This window comes from Tursiops truncatus, chromosome 7, assembly GCF_011762595.2.
Source record: "Tursiops truncatus isolate mTurTru1 chromosome 7, mTurTru1.mat.Y, whole genome shotgun sequence".
In the NCBI taxonomy this organism is placed as follows: domain Eukaryota; kingdom Metazoa; phylum Chordata; class Mammalia; order Artiodactyla; family Delphinidae; genus Tursiops; species Tursiops truncatus.
The window spans coordinates 6,461,760-6,482,946 of record NC_047040.1 but is presented as its reverse complement, the minus strand read 5'-3'; the positions used below and the strand labels follow the sequence as shown (position 1 = coordinate 6,482,946).

The 21,187-nt window shown below is 53.3% G+C and overlaps 1 protein-coding gene across 1 annotated transcript in view; it reads left to right on the top strand.

The window, feature by feature from the left end:
• The first annotated feature begins 5,588 nt into the window (after nt 1-5,588).
• MROH2A (maestro heat like repeat family member 2A) overlaps nt 5,589-21,187 on the top strand; it is a 31,258-nt gene continuing 15,659 nt past the window's right edge. The window contains 16 exon segments of the mRNA XM_073807881.1: nt 5,589-5,594; nt 5,780-5,876; nt 6,109-6,290; nt 9,936-10,067; nt 10,246-10,408; nt 13,220-13,318; nt 13,932-14,068; nt 14,570-14,713; nt 15,817-15,909; nt 16,139-16,191; nt 16,193-16,431; nt 18,198-18,268; nt 18,427-18,549; nt 19,346-19,498; nt 20,648-20,769; nt 20,913-20,943. Coding sequence (XP_073663982.1) covers nt 5,589-5,594; nt 5,780-5,876; nt 6,109-6,290; nt 9,936-10,067; nt 10,246-10,408; nt 13,220-13,318; nt 13,932-14,068; nt 14,570-14,713; nt 15,817-15,909; nt 16,139-16,191; nt 16,193-16,431; nt 18,198-18,268; nt 18,427-18,549; nt 19,346-19,498; nt 20,648-20,769; nt 20,913-20,943 — 1,845 coding nt within the window.

The window sequence follows — 21,187 nt, the reverse complement described above, 5'->3', positions numbered from 1 at the left end:
CTTCCTGGTGTATTCACTTTTATTTTCTTTGAGAAAAAAGACTTCACCGAATATCCTAGTAGCTAAGTCTTTGTACATATTCATGACTGTTTCCATGGGAAAGTGCCTTACAACGAATTAATGGTTGTCTGTTTCGGTTCCTTTTTTTTTTTTTTGTGGTATACGGGCCTCTCACTGCTGTGGCCTCTCTCGTTGCGGAGCACAGGCTCCAGACGCGCAGGCCCAGCGGCCATGGCTCACCGGCCCAGCCGCTCCGCGGCATGTGGGATCCTCCTGGACTGGGGCACGAACCCGTGTCCCCTGCATCAGCAGGTGGACTCTCAGCCACTGCGCCACCAGGGAAGCCCTTGTTTCGGTTCCTTTGAGGTGAGGATCCACAGGCAAGGAGTTTATCTGGGAAGTGAAGGAAACCCTGAAGGGGAGTGGAGAGCAGGATGGGGAGTGATGACCACCAAGAAGGCAGCTCTCTGTGGGCAGTGGGAACTGAATCCTGCTGGTTGACACTGGGAGCCAGTGCAGAAAACACGCCAGACTTACCCAGACCGGAGGGGCAAGGCCCTTGGGGATCTGAGCACTTGCCCCTGTCGGTGATTGGCTGCTCCCAGGTGGTATTAATTTCCCTGCGCTTCCAGTCGGCCACAAGAGCAGGCAAGGAGGGCTTTAAACCCCAGAGAGATCCCACTGGAGAGAAATGCAGGTGTGGTGTTGGAGGTCAGGCCCTGTGCACTAAGAGATAAGAACACAGGGGTCTGGGTGGGGCACTGATGCACGGTTATCTTGGGCAAATGGTTTGAGATATTCCCAAACTGTGCCAGAGAGGTTCAATCGATGGAGGAGCCAGGTTCTCACACTCCCTTCAGTATAAAGTATTATCTTGAAAAAAGAAAGTATCAGTTTCACAGGCAAAAGTGGGATTTTGTTTTTAATTGCCTGTTATTATTATTAAAGGTTGAATTTTTTTTTTTTCAAGCTCATGAGCCATTTGTATTTCTTTTTTGGAGAGTACCCTTTGCCTGTTTTCCTGTGGGGTGTATTACCCTGATGATTTTTTTTAAACTTTTTTCTTGTTTTCCTTCCCTTTATTTTTATTTTTTAAATAAATTTATTTAGGCTGCTTTGGGTCTTCGCTGCTGTGCGTGGGCTTTCTCTAGTGGCAGCGAGAGGCGGCTACTCTTTGTTGCGGTGTGCACGGTCTTCTTATTGTGGAGGCTTCTTTTCTTGCGGAACACGGGCTCTAGAGCGCAGGCTCAGTAGTTGTGGCGCATGGGCTTAGTTGCTCTGTGGCATGTGGGATCTTCCCGGACTGGGGATCGAACCGCGTCCCCTGCATTGGCAGGCGGATTCTTAACCCCCGAGCCACGAGGGAAGCCCCTGATGCTTTGTTGAGTGCTTACAGAATCACTGAAAATACCCTCCTGTCACGTGCATTTTTTTCTTCCACTTGTTCTTTAATTTTGTCCACACCTTTGTTTGTTGGTTTGTTTTTTGCTTTGTGTTACATGTAGAACTTTCAAATGTGTGGGCTTCAAATTGGAAGACTGGGGTCATGGCTAGCTAGGATTTCTCCTGACCCCAGCCCAATTTATTCCTTCCCTAGGTGGCTTTTGGAACACAAGCCATTCACACCAGTTCCATCCCACACCTCTGAGCCCCATGTTGATTCGTGGACTATGTCCCCCCTCCTTCAAGGTCCTTCCCGGTCAACCCAGGGACCACCTCGCGGCCTCACTGCCCACGCCTCCCTGCTACTCCACCCCTCACCCCCCCAACCCCCAGGGACCCCGAACTGCTCTGACCTCCCCCAGTTCATGCTCCTGTGCACCTCTGTGTTCCTAGTTGTTGTTGTTTTTTTTTTTTGCGGTACGCGGGCCTCTCACTGCTGTGGCTTCTGCCGTTGCGGAGCACAGGCTCCAGACGCGCAGGCTCAGTGGCCATGGCTCACGGGCCCAGCCGCTCTAAGGCATGTGGGATCTTCCCAGACCTGGGCATGGACCCACGTCCACTGCATTGGCAGGTGGACTCTCAACCACTGCGCCACCAGGGAAGCCCCATGTTCCGAGTTTTTAGACCCTCTTGTTTACAAGTAAGAGAACCCAACTTGGGATATCTTAAGCAAAAAAAGAGGTCATTTTGTAAGGAGACGTGCTTCCTAAGGGTGAGAGGCTCACGGCCAAGCCTCCAGAGGAGCTGAGCTGAGTGGAGCCTCTCTGGCCCCCTCCCGTCCCTGCATGCTCTGGGCGCCGGCTTTAGGGCTCCCTCTCCTCTCGGCCTTCCCTGCTCCTCATTCCCGGGAACCGACATCCCCAAGACCCCACAGGGGACTGACGGCATTCTCTCTTGCCCAGAGTTCCGAATTCCTGTTAGAAAGAACCTGATTGGCCCAGCTGGATCACGTGTCCACTCCTTGTCCAATCAGGAGTGGTGGGGGAGGGATTATAGACGGAAAACCGCGGCCGCCAGGACCCCGTAACTGTGACTCTGTGGGTCAGGGAAGCGGGAGCCTTGAGAGCCGGTAAGGTGCCCCCAAATGTGTTCACTGTATACATACTCTATTTCCATTTTTTCCACTTTCTTACAGGGCCTTCCATGCACTTAAGCTCACAGGTTTCTACGAATACCGTGTTTTCTTTTTTTCAGTTTGGTTCCCATAGAAGCAGACGTGGGAAGCTCAGTTGAGTGACAGCACTAAGAGTGGCTGAGTTTATGAGTGCATTGTATGTGAGTCCTATATTACTGTCATACTCAGAAAAAAACTATTTTCATTTGGAAAACCAAGCAGAACCCACTTCATTCTCCTGGATCTCATCCTCTTAGCATCCTCTCTAGATAACGTGTTTGGGGCACCTCACTTCTGGCCACGGCTTACACTCACCATATATGTAATAATAATAGAAAAGGACCCCTTCCTCCACCCCTTCTGATAGCCATGTTCTTCACAACGTCACATTGCAGCTCTTCCTATCAAGAGGGAAATCTATATCCCCACCCCTTAAGGCCCGACTGGTCTGTGACCTCCCTTGGCTGTTAGAAGGTGGCAGAGGTGAAAGGTACAGTTCAAGTCTAGGCCCTGAGACGCCTTGGTGTGTCTGCCCGTTCTCCTGGAAACCTGCCCAGATGCTCTGAGAACAACCTGGGCCAGCCCTGTTGCATGATGGGAGCCATGGTTCCTGATCACCCTAGTCACTTCAGCCAATAGGAAGCCAACCGCTAGGCATGTGTGTGAGGCCATCTTAGACTAGCCAACCCTCATCTAACCCACTGGCTACCACAGAGGCATGAGTGACTCCAGTTATGCTTGACTGGACACAGCCCAGATCAACGGAACCACCTGGCTGACCCATAGACTTGTGAACAATAATAAACTGTTGTTTCCGGTCATTCAATTTTGAGGTAGTTTGTTACACAGCAACGGCTAACTGATACATTCACTTCTGGCTCTGAGTCCACAATCTTTCATGTGTTGTGTCTTCAGACTCTCAGAGGGCAATGATGTGTCCTACCCACCTCTGTATCCACCACAACAAGGAGAGCCAAGCTTAGCTGCATGGTGCAGGCACACCGTCAGAGCCTGTGGGATGGAATTGCAGCCATTTCACTGAGTAATCTTTGAAGCAGAAAAGAAGGCCCAGAAGGGAGTGGGAGGTAGGGCCAAGGGGACTGTGAAAGAAGGGGCATGTTATAACTGCCTTCTGGCGTCTGTTCCATCATGGTTTACATGTCTCCAAAGGGCCGACTGAGGAAAAATGCGTGAATTTTGCGAGGATGAGTGTTTGGCAGTACATAGAGGAAGCTCGTTTTCTAACCACCGGGATTCAGTGAAGTAGAAATGGGCTACTGAGGGTCATGAGCTCTGGGGTATGAGAGGTGACAAGCAGAGGCTGAGGAGCTCCCTCTTGGCAGTGTGGGCAATGGGAAATTAAGTGGGAATTTTAATTAAGCAGTCTTAGACCTAGGTGGCTCTGGGTCTTGATCTGTTGTCCTGTAATGCCTAGAAATTCATTGTTTTGTTGCTCAGACTGTTGATCGGGACTGTCTTTCACAGCTACAACTGACAGAAAAATCCTTTGAGCCCCACTTTTGGTTCAGGGAAACAGTGTCACTGCCCTGTCTTTCTTTGAAATTCTTTATCTTCAGGAGGAAAAAGGATCTGGGAGCTTTTATCCCTCAGTGTTGACATCTGTGTTGATGTTTGTCAGCCCTTAAGAAGTTGCTGATGTCGAGAGAGCCCCTTGAGAGGAGCGATGAGACCTGCCGAGGGGGATCTCTCATAAATCATTAGTTTTCAGTGTCCAGAAGAGAGGGAGAAAAGGCCCTTCCTAACCAAGTGTAGCTATCGATCACTGTGTGGCAAATTACCTAAATGTAGTGGCTGTCAGTAGGGCCACACTGCCCCATCCCGCAAGCTGTCCAGTCCTTGGGGAAGAGAAATCCTCTTCTCAGGACCTCTCTGTCACCCCCATCTCCTCCAGCTGCCCAGTTCACACCTCCCCACCCTGGGCTCCTATCACTACATCCCCAGGGGACTTGGCTGTGAATCCCCCCCTCTATTTCCTTTCCCCAAACAGGCCACCGTACCTCACCCCACATATGGGTGACAGAAATGTTGATTAACAAAATAATGTGGGTTTTTTAAATCCCAGGGCTCTGTGCACTCCTCAAAGCCCTGGGTTCAGAGCTCAGGGAGACAGTTGGATCTGAGAGTTCCAAGGGTCTGGGACCCAACGGTGATGATTCTAGTGAAACCCTCCCACCCTGTCAGGGGACCTGTTCCCTGTCTGAGTTACGACTGAGGAGCCCGAAGGTCTCACTCCTTTGTCAACCCAACCTGCCATTGTCCATGTTACCATTGATGTGTATCAGGCAGAGAATGGAGCTTCTTCTTGTGGTGTATTTTTGTTCCATCCAGGAGAGAACTCTGAGAAAAGGTCAGTGTTTAGGTCCCAGACTTGTTCCTTAAAGGATTCCCAGGAGGAAGGGAACACAGGATGGTGAAGGGCCCTGGGATGGAGTTTGAGGAACTTCGGACAGGAGGAAAAAGGATCTGGGAGCTTTTATCCCTCAGTGTTGATGTCTGTGTTGGTGTTTGTCAGCCCTTGAGAAGCTGCCGATGTGGAGAGAGCCCCTTGAGAGGAGCGATGAGACCTGCCGAGGGGCATTTCTCATTAATCATTAGTTTTCAGTGTCCAGAAAAGAGGGAGGAAAGGCCCTTCCTAACCAAGTGTAGCTATCGATCACTGTGTGACAAATTACCTAAAGGTAGTTGCTTAAAATAGCACCTGTTTATTATGCCACAGTTTGCGTGGTCCGGAGTCTAGGCTTAGCTTAGCGGGGTCATTTATTTAGGGTTTCACAGGCTGCACTCAAGATGTTGTCTGGGCTGCGTCCTTTCTGGAGCTTGGTCCTCTTCCAAGCTCATGTGGCTGTTGGCAGAATCCAGTTCCTTGTAGTTGTAGGACTGAGGCCCTCAGTTCCTTGTGACATGGCCCCCTCCATAGGCAGTTTATATTACCACTGTTTACTTTTCAAGGCCAGCATGAGAATCTCTCTCCGGTCTGCTAAGATGTAGTCTTATATGACATAATGTAATCATGGCGGTGATCGCATCATGGGAGGTTCCCATTGCTTTTGCCATATTCTATTGGCTAGAATATGGGTCTAACCAAGTCATGGGTTCCTCCCACACTCTAGGGAAGGGGGTTATGCAGGGTGTGACTCATGGGGGGTCGTCTTATGGTGGGATGACACACCAAGCATTTTACAAATCTTATTATCTCAAAAGAGCTTGAGGAAGAGACTGGCAGAAGCATCAACAGAGTCAAATGAGGACGTGTCAGAGGAGGCAGAGGACCTGGAACCTCTGGAACCAAACGACAGTGGTAAGAAAGTCACCCCCTCCCTGCACTCCTGCCTCATTTCGGCCACTAACTCCTGGAGGGCAAGTCTTGGTCAAGATCTCAGGTTCTCCATCTGTACAGTGGATAGGAAGGTCCCTGCCCAATCATGCCCCAGGCAGAGCTAGAGCTGTGCAGGTATCAGGGAGACCAGATCACAAGGAACAAGCCCTGTAATGGTCATCTCGGCATCACACCTGTGCCACCTTTGTCTCAGGTACCTTCCAACAAGTCACAAACCTCCTCAACATCATGGACAGCGAGTCAACCAAAACGGACGCTGCTGGGGCAGGTCCTGACATGCGGAAGATGCTGGCCTCAGTGATCATCAGGGAGAGGGCCGCCACTGAGCCCTCTGTGGTGATGGGCGCTCTCACCCAGTGCCTGCAGGTACCAGAGGTAGGACCTCCTCTCCCTCAGCCGTTCCTCTGAGCCTGGCCACCTGTTTGCGTGTCCGTCCGCTGCTCAGCACACATTTACTGATTGTTGTGGATGTAGGCTAGGTTCTGGGGTACAGACAATGACCAGACTATGAGGGTCTCAACCCTTGAGGCCCAAGTGGGGCCTGGGCCACTCACAGGTGTTCAAAGCTCCTCAGTATTCTGACGCAGTGGGTTTGGGAGTCACCGTTCTAGAGCAGGTGACCTGAGTTGCAAAGATGTTGAGCAGGGGTGAAGCAGGTAGATGTGGGGGAACAGAGACACACCAGATGCAGGGTGCAGGGGTGCTTGGCCAGTGGGCAGGCTGTTTACTGGGGCAGAGGCTGGGGTAGAGGATGCTGATGGGGGTGATGGAAAATGTAACCAAGATCATGGTGGGCTTTGTATGACAGGGTAGAGTTTGGACCAGAGCATCGGTATCCCCTGAGGACTTGTTAAAACTTCAGATTTCTGGGGCCCATCGTGAGAGTTTCTGATTCAGTAGGTACGGGGTGAAGCCCAAGAATCAGCATGTCTAGCAAGGTCCCAGGTGACACTGTTGCTGGTCTGGGGACCACACTTGGAGAGCTGTTGAATTTTAGACTATTCTTGAGCATTTGAGAGTGGGTAGCAGAGCAGGTCCTTATAGGAATTCTTAATAGCAAGTTTTATTTTATAGAAAGAAGATACGTAGCAGCCTTGAGGGAGGTCGGGGTCCAGGAGCATAGGCAAAGAATTTGCAAAAGTCTTTTTAAACATAGGTTTTATTATTATTCAGGTATAGTGAGACCAACAGCTCAGGAGATGATTGCCCTTGAAAAGATGGTCTGTTACTCACAGATCCCAAGAGGCAGGGGCACGCCATGCCATGCAGGCCCACAAGGAGGAACCAGAGTCAGGCAGGAGGCAGAGGGAGCAAGGGGGAAATGTATGCAGGAGCATTTATTGTGGCTTCTGTAGGGGAAGATCCGGCGAGGCAGGATGAGCAGACGTCGGATTGGCTAGTGTGGATAATTTCAGTGAGGTCTGGGGTGTAGGGGCCGCCCTGAGTCGTCTGGTGCCTGGCCCTGGGGTGATTAGAGCAGGTGTATAGTGGTCCAGAGCGTGAGAGCCTGATAGGAGAGGTGGCCGGTACGTGGAGCCTGGATGGCTTGCTTGTATTTGACAAGCTTGCTCGTGAGTGGGTGAGCTGTTTGCCATCTCTAGCAGTTGACTAACCCTGGGCAGTCTCTCCAGGGCCCACAAGGCCCCAAGAAGTCAAAGCATCAGGAAATATAGAAAATTTTAAAAACCATGGTTAATACCCAGGCCATGATAAATGATCAGTGGCAATAAACAGATGATAAACAAGTAGGCATATTTTGTAACTTGACCTGTGTTCGAGATTTTAGTTATTCTTTAATTAGTGAAGGAACCAGTAAGATGTTAAAATCTGTTAAAATGACAATTTTACTTATAGAGATTTACATTCTTTACCAGACAAAATTCCTTTGCGTTGTCACGAACAGGAATCATTTTCAGCGTCAGTTTCCTAAAACTTACCTTCTATCTCCGTGGAGACGTAGCATAGCCTAGACTATCACAGGTGATCAAAGGCACACACTCCCACAGGCCGGATGATCCTGCAGGGGCAGCCAGACAGCACCAAGCCCGCCTCTGGGAAGCCACCCTTGCCTGTTTTATGCCACTTTCCAAGTCTTTGACAATTTTTCTCTTGCGCCCGTAAATACTCTCCAAAGATTAATTTCGATCGCAGAAATTAGGCTGGGCGTATTATAATTTGCCTGGCTGTTTACATATCTGCAGCAACAGTGTTAACTACACATCTAGGCTTCCTTGAGTTTGCCTTGAAAATCTAGAGCGTGAATTCTCAACGGGGTGATACTGCTCCAAAGCAGGTAAAATTGGTTCTTGCGGCAGTGGGGGCGGGGGTTGGCGTGTGCGAAGGGTATTTTAGTTTTTGATGTACAAAGCACAGATATGTATACTCAGCTATATTATATCTTTGTGGTATTACATTTTCATGGTGGGGGGCAATTAGGAAAAAACGCTTAAGAAGGCTCCTTAGGGGACAATGAAAAAGAAAAAAAATGAAGAGGTTGAGAAAACAAGGGCCATCGGACTAGGCAGCGAAGGCCACACGGTTCTCTTCGGTCCAGGAGTTTTCATGAGGAATCTCTCACTGGAGTTTACAAGCCCCTATTACTTGCTGTATCGAGACTGGGAAAGAAAGGCCAAGACTCTCCGTACTGGATGTCCTTCATAGAACATATAAATTTCATCGACTTCCTCTTCTCTTGAGGTCCCCCAATTTGCTAAGGTCTTGACTGTTGGTAAGTGACCTCCTTACCAGCCAGGGTAGGGGGCCATCTTCCCAGAGCGTTTTGCAGGTAACAGTCCCCGTGGAGAGGAGTCCGCCCTTGTGACAAGAGCTATCTAAGAAGCAAAATAGATGATGTCCTCTTGGACTTGCAAGAGGGTCAGTGCCAAATCTGTGGAGGACCCTGTGTGCTGACCATTTGACACCTGCCTAGCTGAGTATGCTGGGCTGAAAACAGTGGAGAGAGGACAGGTTTGCAGGCCACACTGACAGGGCCAGTTGCATGAGCCTGATGGGAGGAAGGGAGCGGGTGGCGTGAGAGGTGGCGGAATCGGGGTCAGAGTCTTAGGCAGTTTCAGGATGGTGGGGTCATCGACCAGATGAGGCAATGATAATTCTGCATCCAAAGCCAATGTGTGGGTGCTCCCCCCGCCACCAAATAATTCTCTGACACCAGCTAGGTGCGCTACAATTTAACTCAATTCTGACACTGTCTACCTGGAGATAGTGTCAGATCCCAGAGGTTAAGGGCTCAGTCCCATAAGACGACCCCACCCCCGCCCCTGCTTCAGATGCCAATCGTAAGTTTGGCCAACTGGCTATGGTTTGGAGGTTCCCATGACCTCCTCCTTGGGTTCAATTAATTTATGAGAGTGGCTCACAGAACTCAGAGAAACATTTTACCTACGAGATACTAGTTTATTTTAACAGGATATAACTCAGGACCAACCAGATGGAAGAGACATAGAGGGTGAGGGTTTGGGAAAGGGCGCGAAGTTTCCAGGGCCTCTCGGGGCACGCCACTCCCGCCAAATCTCTGTTTGTTCACCAGTCTAGAATCTCTCCGAACCTTGCCCTTTTGGGTTTTTATGGAGGCTTCATTATCTAGGCATGGTTGATGAAATCACTGGCCATTGGCGATCGATTCCACTTCCAAAGCCTCTCTCTTCTCCCCGGAGGTCAAGTGGGTGGGAATGAAAGTTCCAATCCTCTAATCAGATGATTGGTTCTCCTGCCAACCAGTCCCCATCCTTAGGTGTGGACCAAAAATCATCTCAATATAACAAAAGACACCTTTGTCACTCTCATCACTTAGGAAATTCCAAAGATTTTAGGGGCTCTGTGCCAGAAACTGGATGAAGACCAAACATAAATTTCTTATTATAAATCATAATCTCGCACTGTTTGGGAGGAGGACCCATAGGAGGGAGGACGTGTGACTTCGTGTGCTCTGGCAGGGCCGGGTCCCTCACAGCCTCTACTGCCCCGTCCAGGACCTTCCCACCCGCCATACTCGTTCCCCAGATTTCCACTCAGGGCAAAGTCAACATCTACAGCGTCCTGCAGGAGGTTCTCCAGCAGCAGGGGGAGCTGGAGGAGTGCTGCGTCCAGAGGCTGGCCACCATCGCCTCCAAGGAGATGAGGGAGTTGCTGCAGGTAGTAGAGCCCTGCCTCCCACCGACCCAGGGGCTGGGCCTTGGTAGGTGCGGCCTGGGATGCCCGAGGCCCTTGTCCGGTTACCTCTTGGGGCAGGAGTACGCTGAGCAAGCCCAAGGGAGCCCAGCAGGGCTGGAGCAGGTGGTGACGCCACACATCCCTCTCCCGTCCCCTGGAGGTGGAGGGCTACGTGAGGGCAGAGGTGGCCAGCGACACCTTGGTGGCCCTGTCCCGAAACCACTTCAGCTTGGTTGTCTATGAGCTACAGCACTGCCTCAGGCCCCTCAACCTCGCCGAAGAATTTGTCATCGTCACCCTGGCGAAGCTGGCCAATGGCAATGGTAGGGCCCGTGGGGCCTCAGCCCCAGTATCTGACCCCTTTAAGACCATCCCGTGTTCCTGCCGGGCCTCTGCCCTTGTCTCTGCCCCCACCCCCTTGCATTTCTTATTACCTTTCTCTGGCATTCCTCCTTTTCATCTCTGTGTGTCTCTCTGTCCCTCTCAGCCGCCAAGATTCTCTCTCTGTGTTTCCGCCTCTCATTTCTGTGTCTTTATTCCTGTCATCCCTTCTCTTCGAAATCTCTCTCTCCTCTCTCCCTCTCTGGCCCCGTTCTCTCACTTTCTGCTTCCCTCCCTCCCTTTCCATTCCACGAACATGTGCTGAGTGCTTCTCCATCCAGGCCTTGGGGTGGGTGCTGGGCCACAGGTAAGACACCGTGAACCGGTAAACAAGAAAACAGATAATCATAGTATGAGATGGCAGTTATGAAGAGGACAGCCAGAGGGCTTTTTGAGATCAGGATGAGGGCAAGAGGACCTCATCTCTGTGAGGCCCTCATGAAGGTGGCGATGCTTCAACTGTGACCGGAAGACTTAGGTGATGATTATCTGTGTGAAGAAGTAGATGAGGGAGCCATCCTGCCCTGAACGTGCAAAGGCCCTGTGGCAGGAGAAAGCTTGGTTTCTCTGAAGAACTGAGAGGTCACTATGCCCGGAGCTAGAGAGAGGGGGGTGACGGGTGCAAAATGAGCTTGGAGAGTTAGGCAGGGCCTAGTGGGCGTGGCGAAGAGTCTGGACTCTATAAAGGCACTAGGAAGCTATTGAGGGATTTTAAGCTGCAGAGTTGCCTGATGAAACTTCCAGGAAGCCCATTCTTTTTTTTTTTCTGGTACACGGGACTGTCATTGCTATGGCCTCTCCCGTTGCGGAGCACAGGCTCCGGACGCGCAGGCTCAGCGGCCATGGCTCACGGGCCCAGCCACTCCGCGGCATGTGGGATCTTCCCGGATCAGGGCATGAACCCGCGTCCCCTGCATCGGCAGGCAGACTCTCAACCACTGCGCCCCCTGAGAAGCCCCCCCGGAAGCCCATTCTTGCTGTGGTGTGGACGCAGAGGGGGTGGGAGGTGTGTAACTGTGAGGTGTCTGTCGCTCAGGCTGGGACTCATTCGGCTAGTGGAGGACAGACGTGAGTAGTAGATGGGGTTCTGGTCAGCGGACTTGCCGATGGAGTGCGTGTGAGAGACAAAGGAACAGGAGGACCCAAGAATGACACTCAGGTTTCAGGTTTGAACAGCTGCATGTATAGTGTGTTCATTTCCTGAGACCGGAAGCACTGGGGGAGAGAGAACTTAGGGCTCAGATGAATTTCTTTTGCGTGGATTGAGTTTGCATCCCTTGAGAGATGTCCAGGTGGAGAGGTCATCAAGGTCATTAAGCGGGAAGCAGAGTGCAGAGGGCAGGGGGCCTCGAGTGTACGTGGTGTCCAGAGTTGTTGTCACCAAGGGGGTGAAAATACAGGGAGGAGAGAAGAGGGCCAGCATCTAGCCCTGAGGAACCCCGGACCCGAGGAGGCTCAGGGGGGACTGAACCGGAAGATCTAGGAGCAAACTGAGGGCAGTGTGGTGTCGTGGAGCCTGTGAGAAGGAGAAGGACTCAGGAAGGGCCCAGGGGCCAGTCGTGGCCCATCCTCCTGGGGCGCCTGGGAAGATGAGGCTGGAGGCAGTGGCTTCCTGGGGACGGAGGCTGGTTGAGAGGGGGGCAGGCGAGGGATGGGGGCAGAGGCAGGGAAGGCAGGCGGGGAAAGAAATGAGATCGTGGCTGGAGGGGCTCTGGGGGCAGGGCGGGCGGGGCCTGTGTGTGGGCTGATGCCAGAGCCAGGAGAGGGGCAGAAATGGGGTCCAGCAGGCGAGGGATCTGAAAGGGGAGCTAGTGGGAGCGGGGCTGGAGGCGAGTGTGGTCTGTCACCGCTCCTCTTTCTCTCTCCCCCTCCCACTGCAGTTTCCCTTCTTTCTCTGCTTTCTCCTGATGCCTGTTCACTTTCTCACTCACAGCCTCTGGTTCTTCATACCAGAACGTCTGTGGGACACCCAGAGGGGTCAGAGGCTGGAAGAGCCCACACTCTGCCTCCTCTCCCCCTTCCCTGCCTCCCCCTGCTCCTCCTCCCCCTCCCCCTCCTCCCCCCTCCCCCTCCTCCTCCCCTCCTCTCCCTCCTCCCCTCCTCCTCCCCTCCCCCCTCCTCCCCCTTCTCCCCCTCCTCCCTCCTCCTCCTCCTCCCCCTTCTCCCCTTCCTCCCCCTCCCCCTCCTCCCCCTTTTCCTCCTCCCCCTCCTCCCCTCCTCCTCCTCCTCCTCCTTCCTTTCCTCCTCTCCCTCCTCCACTTCCTCTTTACCTCCTTTCTTCCCTTCTCCCCCTCCTCCTCCCTCTCCTTCCCCCTCCTCCTCCCCCTCCTCCCCTCCTCCTCCCCCTCCTCCTCCCCCTCCTCCTTCTCCTCCCCCTTTTCCTCCCCCTCCTCCTTCTCCTCCCCCTTTTCCTCCCCCTCCTCTCCCTCCTCCCCCTCCTTCCCCTCTTCCTCTCCCTCCTCCCCCTCCTCCTCTCCCTCCTCCCCCTCCTCCTCCCCCTCCTCTCCCTCCTCCTCCTTCTCCTCTTCCTCTTCCTCCACCTCTCTCCCCTCCTCCTCTCTTTCCCACTTCCTTCCCCCTTCACCGGCTTCCATCTCTTCTTACCTCCCCTGCCTCCCACTCTCCCCTGTGGCCCAGCCTGCACAAAGCGGCCCCCTGGCTCTGCGCCGGGGCTGGAGGTGCAGCTGGCGGGGCTGTCTTCTCTGCTGACTCTCCTGCCCTGACTCCTCGTGACCTCTGCCCGTGCCCCACAGTGTTTGAGTTCATGCCATACTTGGGCATCACCCTGGCTACCATATTCACCATGCTGAGGCTCGCTAAGGAAGTCAAGATGCGCCAGGTGATCTGCAGTGGTACGTATCCCACCTGGGCCCACAGGTCCGGCCCAGTCGGGGTGCTGGGGGCTGGGGAGGTGGAGTAAACAGGAAGAGATGGAAGGGTGATGGGATTCACAGGAGGGGGCGACCGGGGACGTGTTTCCAGGTTCGGCTTGACTTGGGCAGGTCTTTGATGCCATTTGTATCTGATCACATTGCCCCAGGTTTTGATAACTTAATGTTTCTGTGGACCCAAATCCCCAATACCTGAGAAAATTAGGGCAAAATGTGTTTGCCACCCTCTGCAGTGGAATCCCCAGGATGTGAGTAAAAAGAGGTTTATTCCAGGCCCCGGCCTTGACCTCGGCACATGGGCATCAAGGGCCGGTGCCGAGTCACACCTGCGCGCTCTACCCCCTCCGGGGAGTCTTTCACACACAGACATGCAGGGTAAACATTAGGGGGCTCTGAGGGAGTTGGAAGGGCAGAGAGGGAGGGACGCAGAAGAAGATTTTTCTAGCAGCGTCTGGCCATCTCAGTGACCTGCTAGTTATGGAAGTACATGAGGGCTCCCTCCTGAGAAGGTGGCCTGGGGAGACTTTGTCCTTCTTCCTGCCCCTCTGGGCTCGCTGCACATCCCCACGGACAGCCATGGAGACCTTCTGCGAGACCATGCAGTTTCACCTGAGGCACCTAGAGGACAGCGTGTACCCCGTGATGACTGAGGAGCAGTTTGCTGTGTATCGCTATTTTGTGACCGTGTGGCTTAGGGACAACAACCCCGAGGTGAGACTGCCCTGCTCGGGGGTGGGGGGCCCGCATGGTCCCTGGGTCACGGCTCCCCAGCCTGCGGTGCTGGTGGGGCTGAGATACCGTGTGGTCCAGGGAGATGGGGAGCTGATTAATGGTGGAGCCACTTGGGCCTGGAGCCTCAGAAGGCGGCTTGATAAAGGTCCCTGGAGGTGCTGGATGAGGGTCCCTTTCGCATGCCTGCCAGGCGCTCTCTGAGTGGTTTACCTATGGGAGCGATTTCCGTGCCAACTCTGTGCCATGGGATTGCTTTACAGCTGAGGAAAGTGAGGCATAGAGAGGTCAAGTGTCTGCCCAGTTACCTAAGTGACAGAGCCAGGACTTGGGGGAAAGTCTGGGTTCACTGCCCACCTCTGGGGCCCGGGGGAGGCCTGGACTCTACTTCCAAGGTCCCCTCTATCTTGTGGATGGGGCTGACATCTCTGGGCCTTGCTGAGTCCTGGGCCCAGGGGTCTGGAGACGCCGCTTCTGTGGTAGGTGAAGCTGGGGCTCACCAAGTCCCTGAAGCCTATGCTGAAGCTCATCCTGCCCAGCGACAGCGTGCATGAGCAGGTGTACGACTACATCGCCCTGTTGCTGGCAGAGTACCAGGCCCACCTGGAGGCACTCTTCATCACACAGGTGAGGGGCCGAGTGGGCAGCGGCCTAGGCTGGAGGCTTGAGTGTCCCGGGTGTCCCAAGAGTACCGGGTGGGGAGTGTCATCTGGGTGGGAGATAGAGCCATGGGGCCTGGCACCTGTAGGATTTCCAAGAAATGAACGCTGCCATTCCAGATGGAAAGGATGAGATCCCAAAGGGTTTTGGAGGCCACAGTAAGGTCATGGCCTTTGTGTCAGTTTCTTAGGGCTGCTGTAACAAAGAACCGTGAGGTGGGTGGATTAAAACAACAGAAATTGATTCTCTCATTGTTCTGGAGGCCAGAAGTCTGAAATCAAGGTGTTGGCAGGCTGTGCTCCTTCTGAAGGCTCTAGGGGAGAATCTTGCACCTTCCAGCTTCTGGTGGCCCCAGGCACTGCATCACGGCAACCTCCTCCTCCATCTTCACATGGCCATCTTCTCTGTGTCTCTCTGTGTCCTCTCCACTCCTCGTAAGGACACCAGTCATTGGATTTAAGGCCCACCCGAAATTCAGGATGATCTCATCTCGAGATCCTTAACTAATTACAAGTACCCTATTTCCAAGGGAGGCCACATTCTGAGGTTCTGGGTGGACACAAATTCTGGCGGGAACACCATTCGACCCCTGCCAGCCTTGAACTCCTGTGAGATGGAGGCTTTGCAAGGTTCTGAGTGGAGGCGCGACCTGGGCTGATGTGGATTGTGGAAGGTGTCACTCAGCTACAGACGAGGCGAGGCTCTGGGCTGTGAGAGCTGGAGCGGAAATGAATGGCATGGGTTTGGGGAGCCATGTGTAGATCATTCGGTCTAGAGATGGGCTTCACCTCCCAGTGACTAGGAGAGAAAGGGGAAGAAGGCCTTGAATGTCACGCTTGGTGGCCCTAGTGCAGCCCTGCCCAAGCTTTACCGTGCACGGGAATCACCGGGGGCTGGTTGAAACAGGGTTGGATTCAGAGGTCTGCGCAGGGCCTGAGACGTGGCATTTCTAACTAGCTCCCAGAGGAAGCTGATACCTCCGGTTGACGGAAAACACAGAGTAGCAAAGGTCTGGAGTTTGACCCTGAGTCGGTAGAAGGTCACGTACCACCCCTTCCCACCTTTTGCAGGTCTTGAGGCAGATCCTGGAAATGTCAGTGACCACTAACACCCCTGTCCCCCAAATGCAGCTGCACACCATCTTCACGGAACTGCATGTCCAGGTGAGGCTGGCAGGCTGTGCTGGGCGTGGCCTTCTCAGGGTGGGCCCATGGGAAGGGGGCCGCGGCAGGTGGCATGGCCCACCAGGGCGAAGGGTGAGATGGTGGTGGGGCCCCCGTCCCGCTCACGTGTCTCCTACATCCCTCTGGGGGCGAGGCCGTGGTGCTCCTGCAGCTGCGTCCCTTATCCGGCTGAGATCTCACCCACGGTCCTTGTGTGACCCCGCCCTAGGTGTGCTCCAAGGCCCCCGCCCAGCGGCAGTGCAGCAGCCAGAGCCTGACGGAGGAGGCTCCCCCAGCTCCGCCGTGAGCCCACGGGAGTCCCGGCCCCTCTGAGTACTGGGCCTGGGGCTGCCTCGTCCCGCTGCTCTGGCTCAGGGGGCACGACTAAAGCGGTCCTTCCCCCTGCAGCCCGCTCCTACCCCAAGGAGCTGATGAAGTTCTTCCTCAGCCAGATGGAGGTGAGCGAGGAGACCATCTGCGTGGGGACCCTGACCCTGATTAGGGCAGCGGTGAGCACACATGGTGAGCGAGGGCAGGAAGTGGGACAGGGGTTAGGGGCGATGGGTCTCAGCCACATCTGCACCTCCTTCATTTCCTCTTTTATAGACACTACTGGGTGGGCCAAGAAATCACAGCTCCGGGTTGCTTCACGTTTTCTATACTTGAACATAGCCCACCCTCCACACCCTCACCCCTTTCCTTAAATCCCGAATCCCAGCTTCCACCTGAGTCTGAATTTCAGGCTGTTCACCTGAATCCCCCAAAGCTAAGTCAAAGACTGAATATAAAGCCTAGTTACACCATATAGACGTAGCCCTAAAGCTCTGTTGACCCAGTGCCGAACCTTAGTCTGAACCCCTGATTCTAAATCCCTAAGCCCAAATCCTAAACCTGGCCTTGATAAAGGGAAATACTGTCCCCAACAGCACCAGCTCAGAGAGCACCTTTGCCTGAATTTGAACAAGGTGCCCCCTACTGGCAACATGTGGTCTTGCATGACTCGAGAAGAGCGTGGGTGGCTTCAGTTCAGTCCTTCAGCTGGGTGCTCTTGCACAGTGCGCAAACTGGGCAACTGTACGTGAACCACCTTCTGCTGCCAGTAAGCCCCTTTCTTAAAGAAATGCAAATTTAAGCAACAGTGAGACCCTTTTTACCCATCTGATGGGCAGAGATGATAAAGATAATGACTAGTGTTGGCCTAGCCATTTTTCTGTAAAAGCCCAGATAACAAAAACATTTTCAGCTTTGCAGGCCACATGGTCTGTGACAATTTTGCAACTGCATTGTAGAGCAAAAGCATGGTCTGTATAGACTGCAGAGAGTGGTGGTGTTCCAATAAAACTTTATCCACAAAAACAGGCTTTGGGCTGGATTTAGCCTTAGGGCTGTACTTTGCTAATCCCTGGCCTAGAATACAAGAAACAAGGCTTCTATACTTCATTGATGGGGGTGTAGATTGATTCAACCTTTCTGGGTTCTCAATTGGATAGGGCCCAAAACTTGGGCTCAAAAATCTAACATTTTGTCAATTGTCTGAAGGAAATAATTGCCCAAAAGCAACTGGATAAAGATGTTCATTATAACATTGGGCATAAAAGCCAAACATTAAAAACAACGTACATGTTCTTCTATAAGGAATTTGTGGAATTAATGATAGTATAGCAACATGTGGAATATTATACAATCCACACTTTTTCATGGAAACGCTGCCCTTTATATATTAAGTATAATAATACAGTATGAGACAGTATATATAGCGTGACCTCGGTTATGTGAAAGAAGTCTAGGTGTTTATGCATAAATGAGTTTAGAAGGATACACCTAAACTGTTAAGGGTGGTTATCTTTTATTTTGATTTTACAATGAACAAATACTATTTTTTTTTTTTTTTTTTTTTTTTGCGGTACGTGGGCCTCTCACTGCTGTGGCCTCTCCCGTTGCAGAGCACAGGCTCTGGACGCGCAGGCTCAGCGGCCATGGCTCACGGGCCCAGCCGCTCCGTGGCATGTGCGATCTTCCCGGACCAGGGCACGAACCCATGTCCCCTGCATCGGCAGGCGGACTCTCAACCAGTGTGCCACCAGGGAAGCCCAGCAAATACTATTTTTATAATCAGAAAAAAAGTTTTCCATTTTGGAGATAAAAACTTTAAATTGTAACATTCTCCCTTTCTTTTTTTCTTTTTTATAATTTTTATCGGGTTGTAGTTGATTTGCAATGTTGTGTTAATTTCAGGTGTACAGCAAAACGAATCTGTTGTACGTATACATGTATCCACTCTTTCTTAGATTCTTTGGTGCCTGAACACCTGCCACCTTCTACCCCAACCTCATTTCCGTCTGGACCCTCGGCAGACATGGTGTGTGCACGTGTACACGGGTGTGTGTACATGTGTGCATGCATGTGTGTTTACCTGTGTGTGTGTGTGTGTGTGTGTGTGTGTGTGTGTGTGTATGGGGGGTCCTCCCCGGCCCCCTGGCCCACCACCCTACCCTGCCTGGCCGGGTCTCCCTGCAGGGTGTGATTCTGTGCTTTGGCCTGTGTGTCCGGGGCCAGGTGAAGACGGTGCTGAACGTGCTCCACGACTTTGAGGAGAGGATCCAGGAGTCGGAGCAGTCCCGGCAGATCGGTGCTTGGCGGGTGAAGCACCCTTGCTCCATAGTCAGGTCTCCGGAGGCCTCTTGGAACAGTGTTCTCAGCCCCCAACCAAGGCTCTTACTAGATCTCAGTAAGAAATTGCCCTCTGTGTCTCCTTCACCAAAGTGAAGTGGGGAGTTGGACCCAGGCAGCCAGTGGCCAGCCTCTGGAGGCTGCCCCTCCAGCCACGGGGCACAGTGCCCTGGGCTGGCTGAGCCCCCAGTGGGCAACCACCTGGAGTCACCGATGCCTCCAAGGTTTTGGCCTTGACCTCGGACCCTTGCCCTGGGGGTCTGGTAGTTTGGAAGGAGAGAATCGGGAGTGTCCAGGCCTTTCTTCGGCTTCTCCACAGAGTGGGACCTGAGGCCTGGATTTCTTCCACTCAAGGCCTGGAGAGCGTGGGCAACCCTGCCCCTCCTTCCACGGTGGGTTGGGCGGCCTCTAGCACCTCCTCCCAGGAGAGCACGGCTGAGGCTTTCTGTTCCCACTGGATCCCCAGCGACACAGGAACCCCTGGCCCAGAGTAGACGCTTGTCAGGTGAAGGTGTGAAGGAGGACACAACAGCCTCTGTTTAGGGGTTCCACACAAACCCCCTGCTAACGGGGGGTCATGGCCCTGGTCTGACTTGCTCATTACTGTACAGCCAGGACGTAGCATATAGTAGGTGCTCAATAAAGATGTGTTGAATGAATGAATAAATGAGTGAGCATTTCAGGCACCCAGGAAAAAGATGAAGGAACAGACCCTTCCCCCCACCCCCGCCAACACTTGTTCTTCCCCTTCTCATTGGCCTCACAGAAGGACCATCCCTGGAGGCGGGAGACAGTGAAGGGTGCCCTCATGGTGATGTACAGCTGCGTGGCCTCGTACTGCCACCCGCAGATGCTTCTAACCCACGTGGACAACCCCATCACTGCTAAGATCATTCACCACGACTCCAGCAGCTGCCAGGTATAACCCCGGGACGCCATGGACCACAGTGCCCAGGGGATGCTCCCTTTGAGCCAGGCTGGCGGAGAGGCGCTCTGCATCGTTATCTGGGCACTGCCAGCCCCACCCAGGAGACAGCCAGGAGTCCTACCGGACACCCAGCATTTGGGAAGCCCATCGCCCCAATCTGTGCTGTTCTCTGCTGCAGTGGGAGAGGGGAGCAGCCCTCCCGCGAGCGCTGGGTGGGATGCTTGTGGGTCCCTGAAGACAAGCCCCCCACTCTTCCCAGCCCCTCGCACTCCCTCCCTCACCTCTGCCCTCCACCCTGACACCTGACCCAAGCCCTTTCATAAGGGACAAGAATGGGCTTGTCTTCAGAGATGCAAAGGGACTGGCTACTTTCTTGGAAAGGCAAGGAGGAGAAAACACAGAGAATAAAGGAGAAATGACTTTATTATTATTGTTTTGAAAACTGTGGTAAAGTACACATCACGTGAAATTTGCCATCATAACCATTTGTAAGCATGCAGTTCACTGGTGTTAGGCACGTTCAAACTGTTGTGCAACTATCGCCACCGTTCATCTCCAGCACTCCTCGTCTTCCTGAACTGAGACTCTGTCCCCCTAACACCAGCTCCCCATTCCGCCTCCCCAGCCCCTGCCCCCGCCCTTCTGCTTCCTGTCTCTATAAATTTGACACCCCAGGTATCTGGTATAACTGGAATCACACAGTGTTCATCCTTTTGTGACTGGCTAATTTCACTTAACATAATGTCCTCAGGGTTCATTCCTGCCTTAAAAGCAAAAACGATTTGATGTCCATAACTTATTCTGCCTCTGTGGGACACACAGGGCTCAGAGCCCCTGGTCAGTGAAGGTGTCCCCTGACCGGCCTTGCTGTCCTCGGGCACAGCGTGGAGGGGTTCGGGGAGGCAGCACCTGCTGGGGGGCACGGGAGGGCTGTGCCCTGTCCAGCACCTGGCCCACGTCTCCGCCAGGTGGCTGAAAGGCAGAATGGGGCTAGCCATCTCTCAGAGCGCTCCTGGCACTGCCTCTTCTTTGGCATGGGGAAGGAGCATCCTATGCGGCTGCAGGGTCTGGGGCGCAGGCTGGGGCTTGGGGTCTTCGGGGCTCCCTCACAGCCTGTCCCTCGTCATGGTCTGGGCACAGGACATCCGCCTCAAAACGGCCTTCATGAAGAGTGTGGTGCAGGTCACCGACGCCGTCAAGACCATCAAGGACCTGGAGGACTTCCAATTTGCCCCAAAGGCGACCCTTACTGCATTATCATGGTAAGCTGGGTTGGGGGGCTTCCTCCATCCTGGGCGGTTTGGGGGTTCTCACTCTGCTGACCGGCTTCCCTCTGGTCAGAGGTCCTGAGAGCATCTGAGGCACAAGGCGGCAGGCAGGGGTCTCTGAAGCCCCCCCGTCTCAGTTCTGCTTTGATCCAACTGAAGGAGTTCTGGGTATGACATGCGTATGTCCGATAAAGGGTTTCACGGCCAGGAAACATTCCGGAAGCCAGAGCTGAAGACCCTTCCCCTCTTGGGCCCTGATTTGCCACCGAGGTGGCTGGTTCAGGGCTGGGAGACAGAGGCCCACGGGCTCAGCCCTGAGGTTTCTCCATAGGCGGGACCAGGGGACAGGGCTCTGCTGTAAGCAGGACAAAGCTATTTTTGCACAGAACTTTGTTAAGATCTAGAAAGTGTC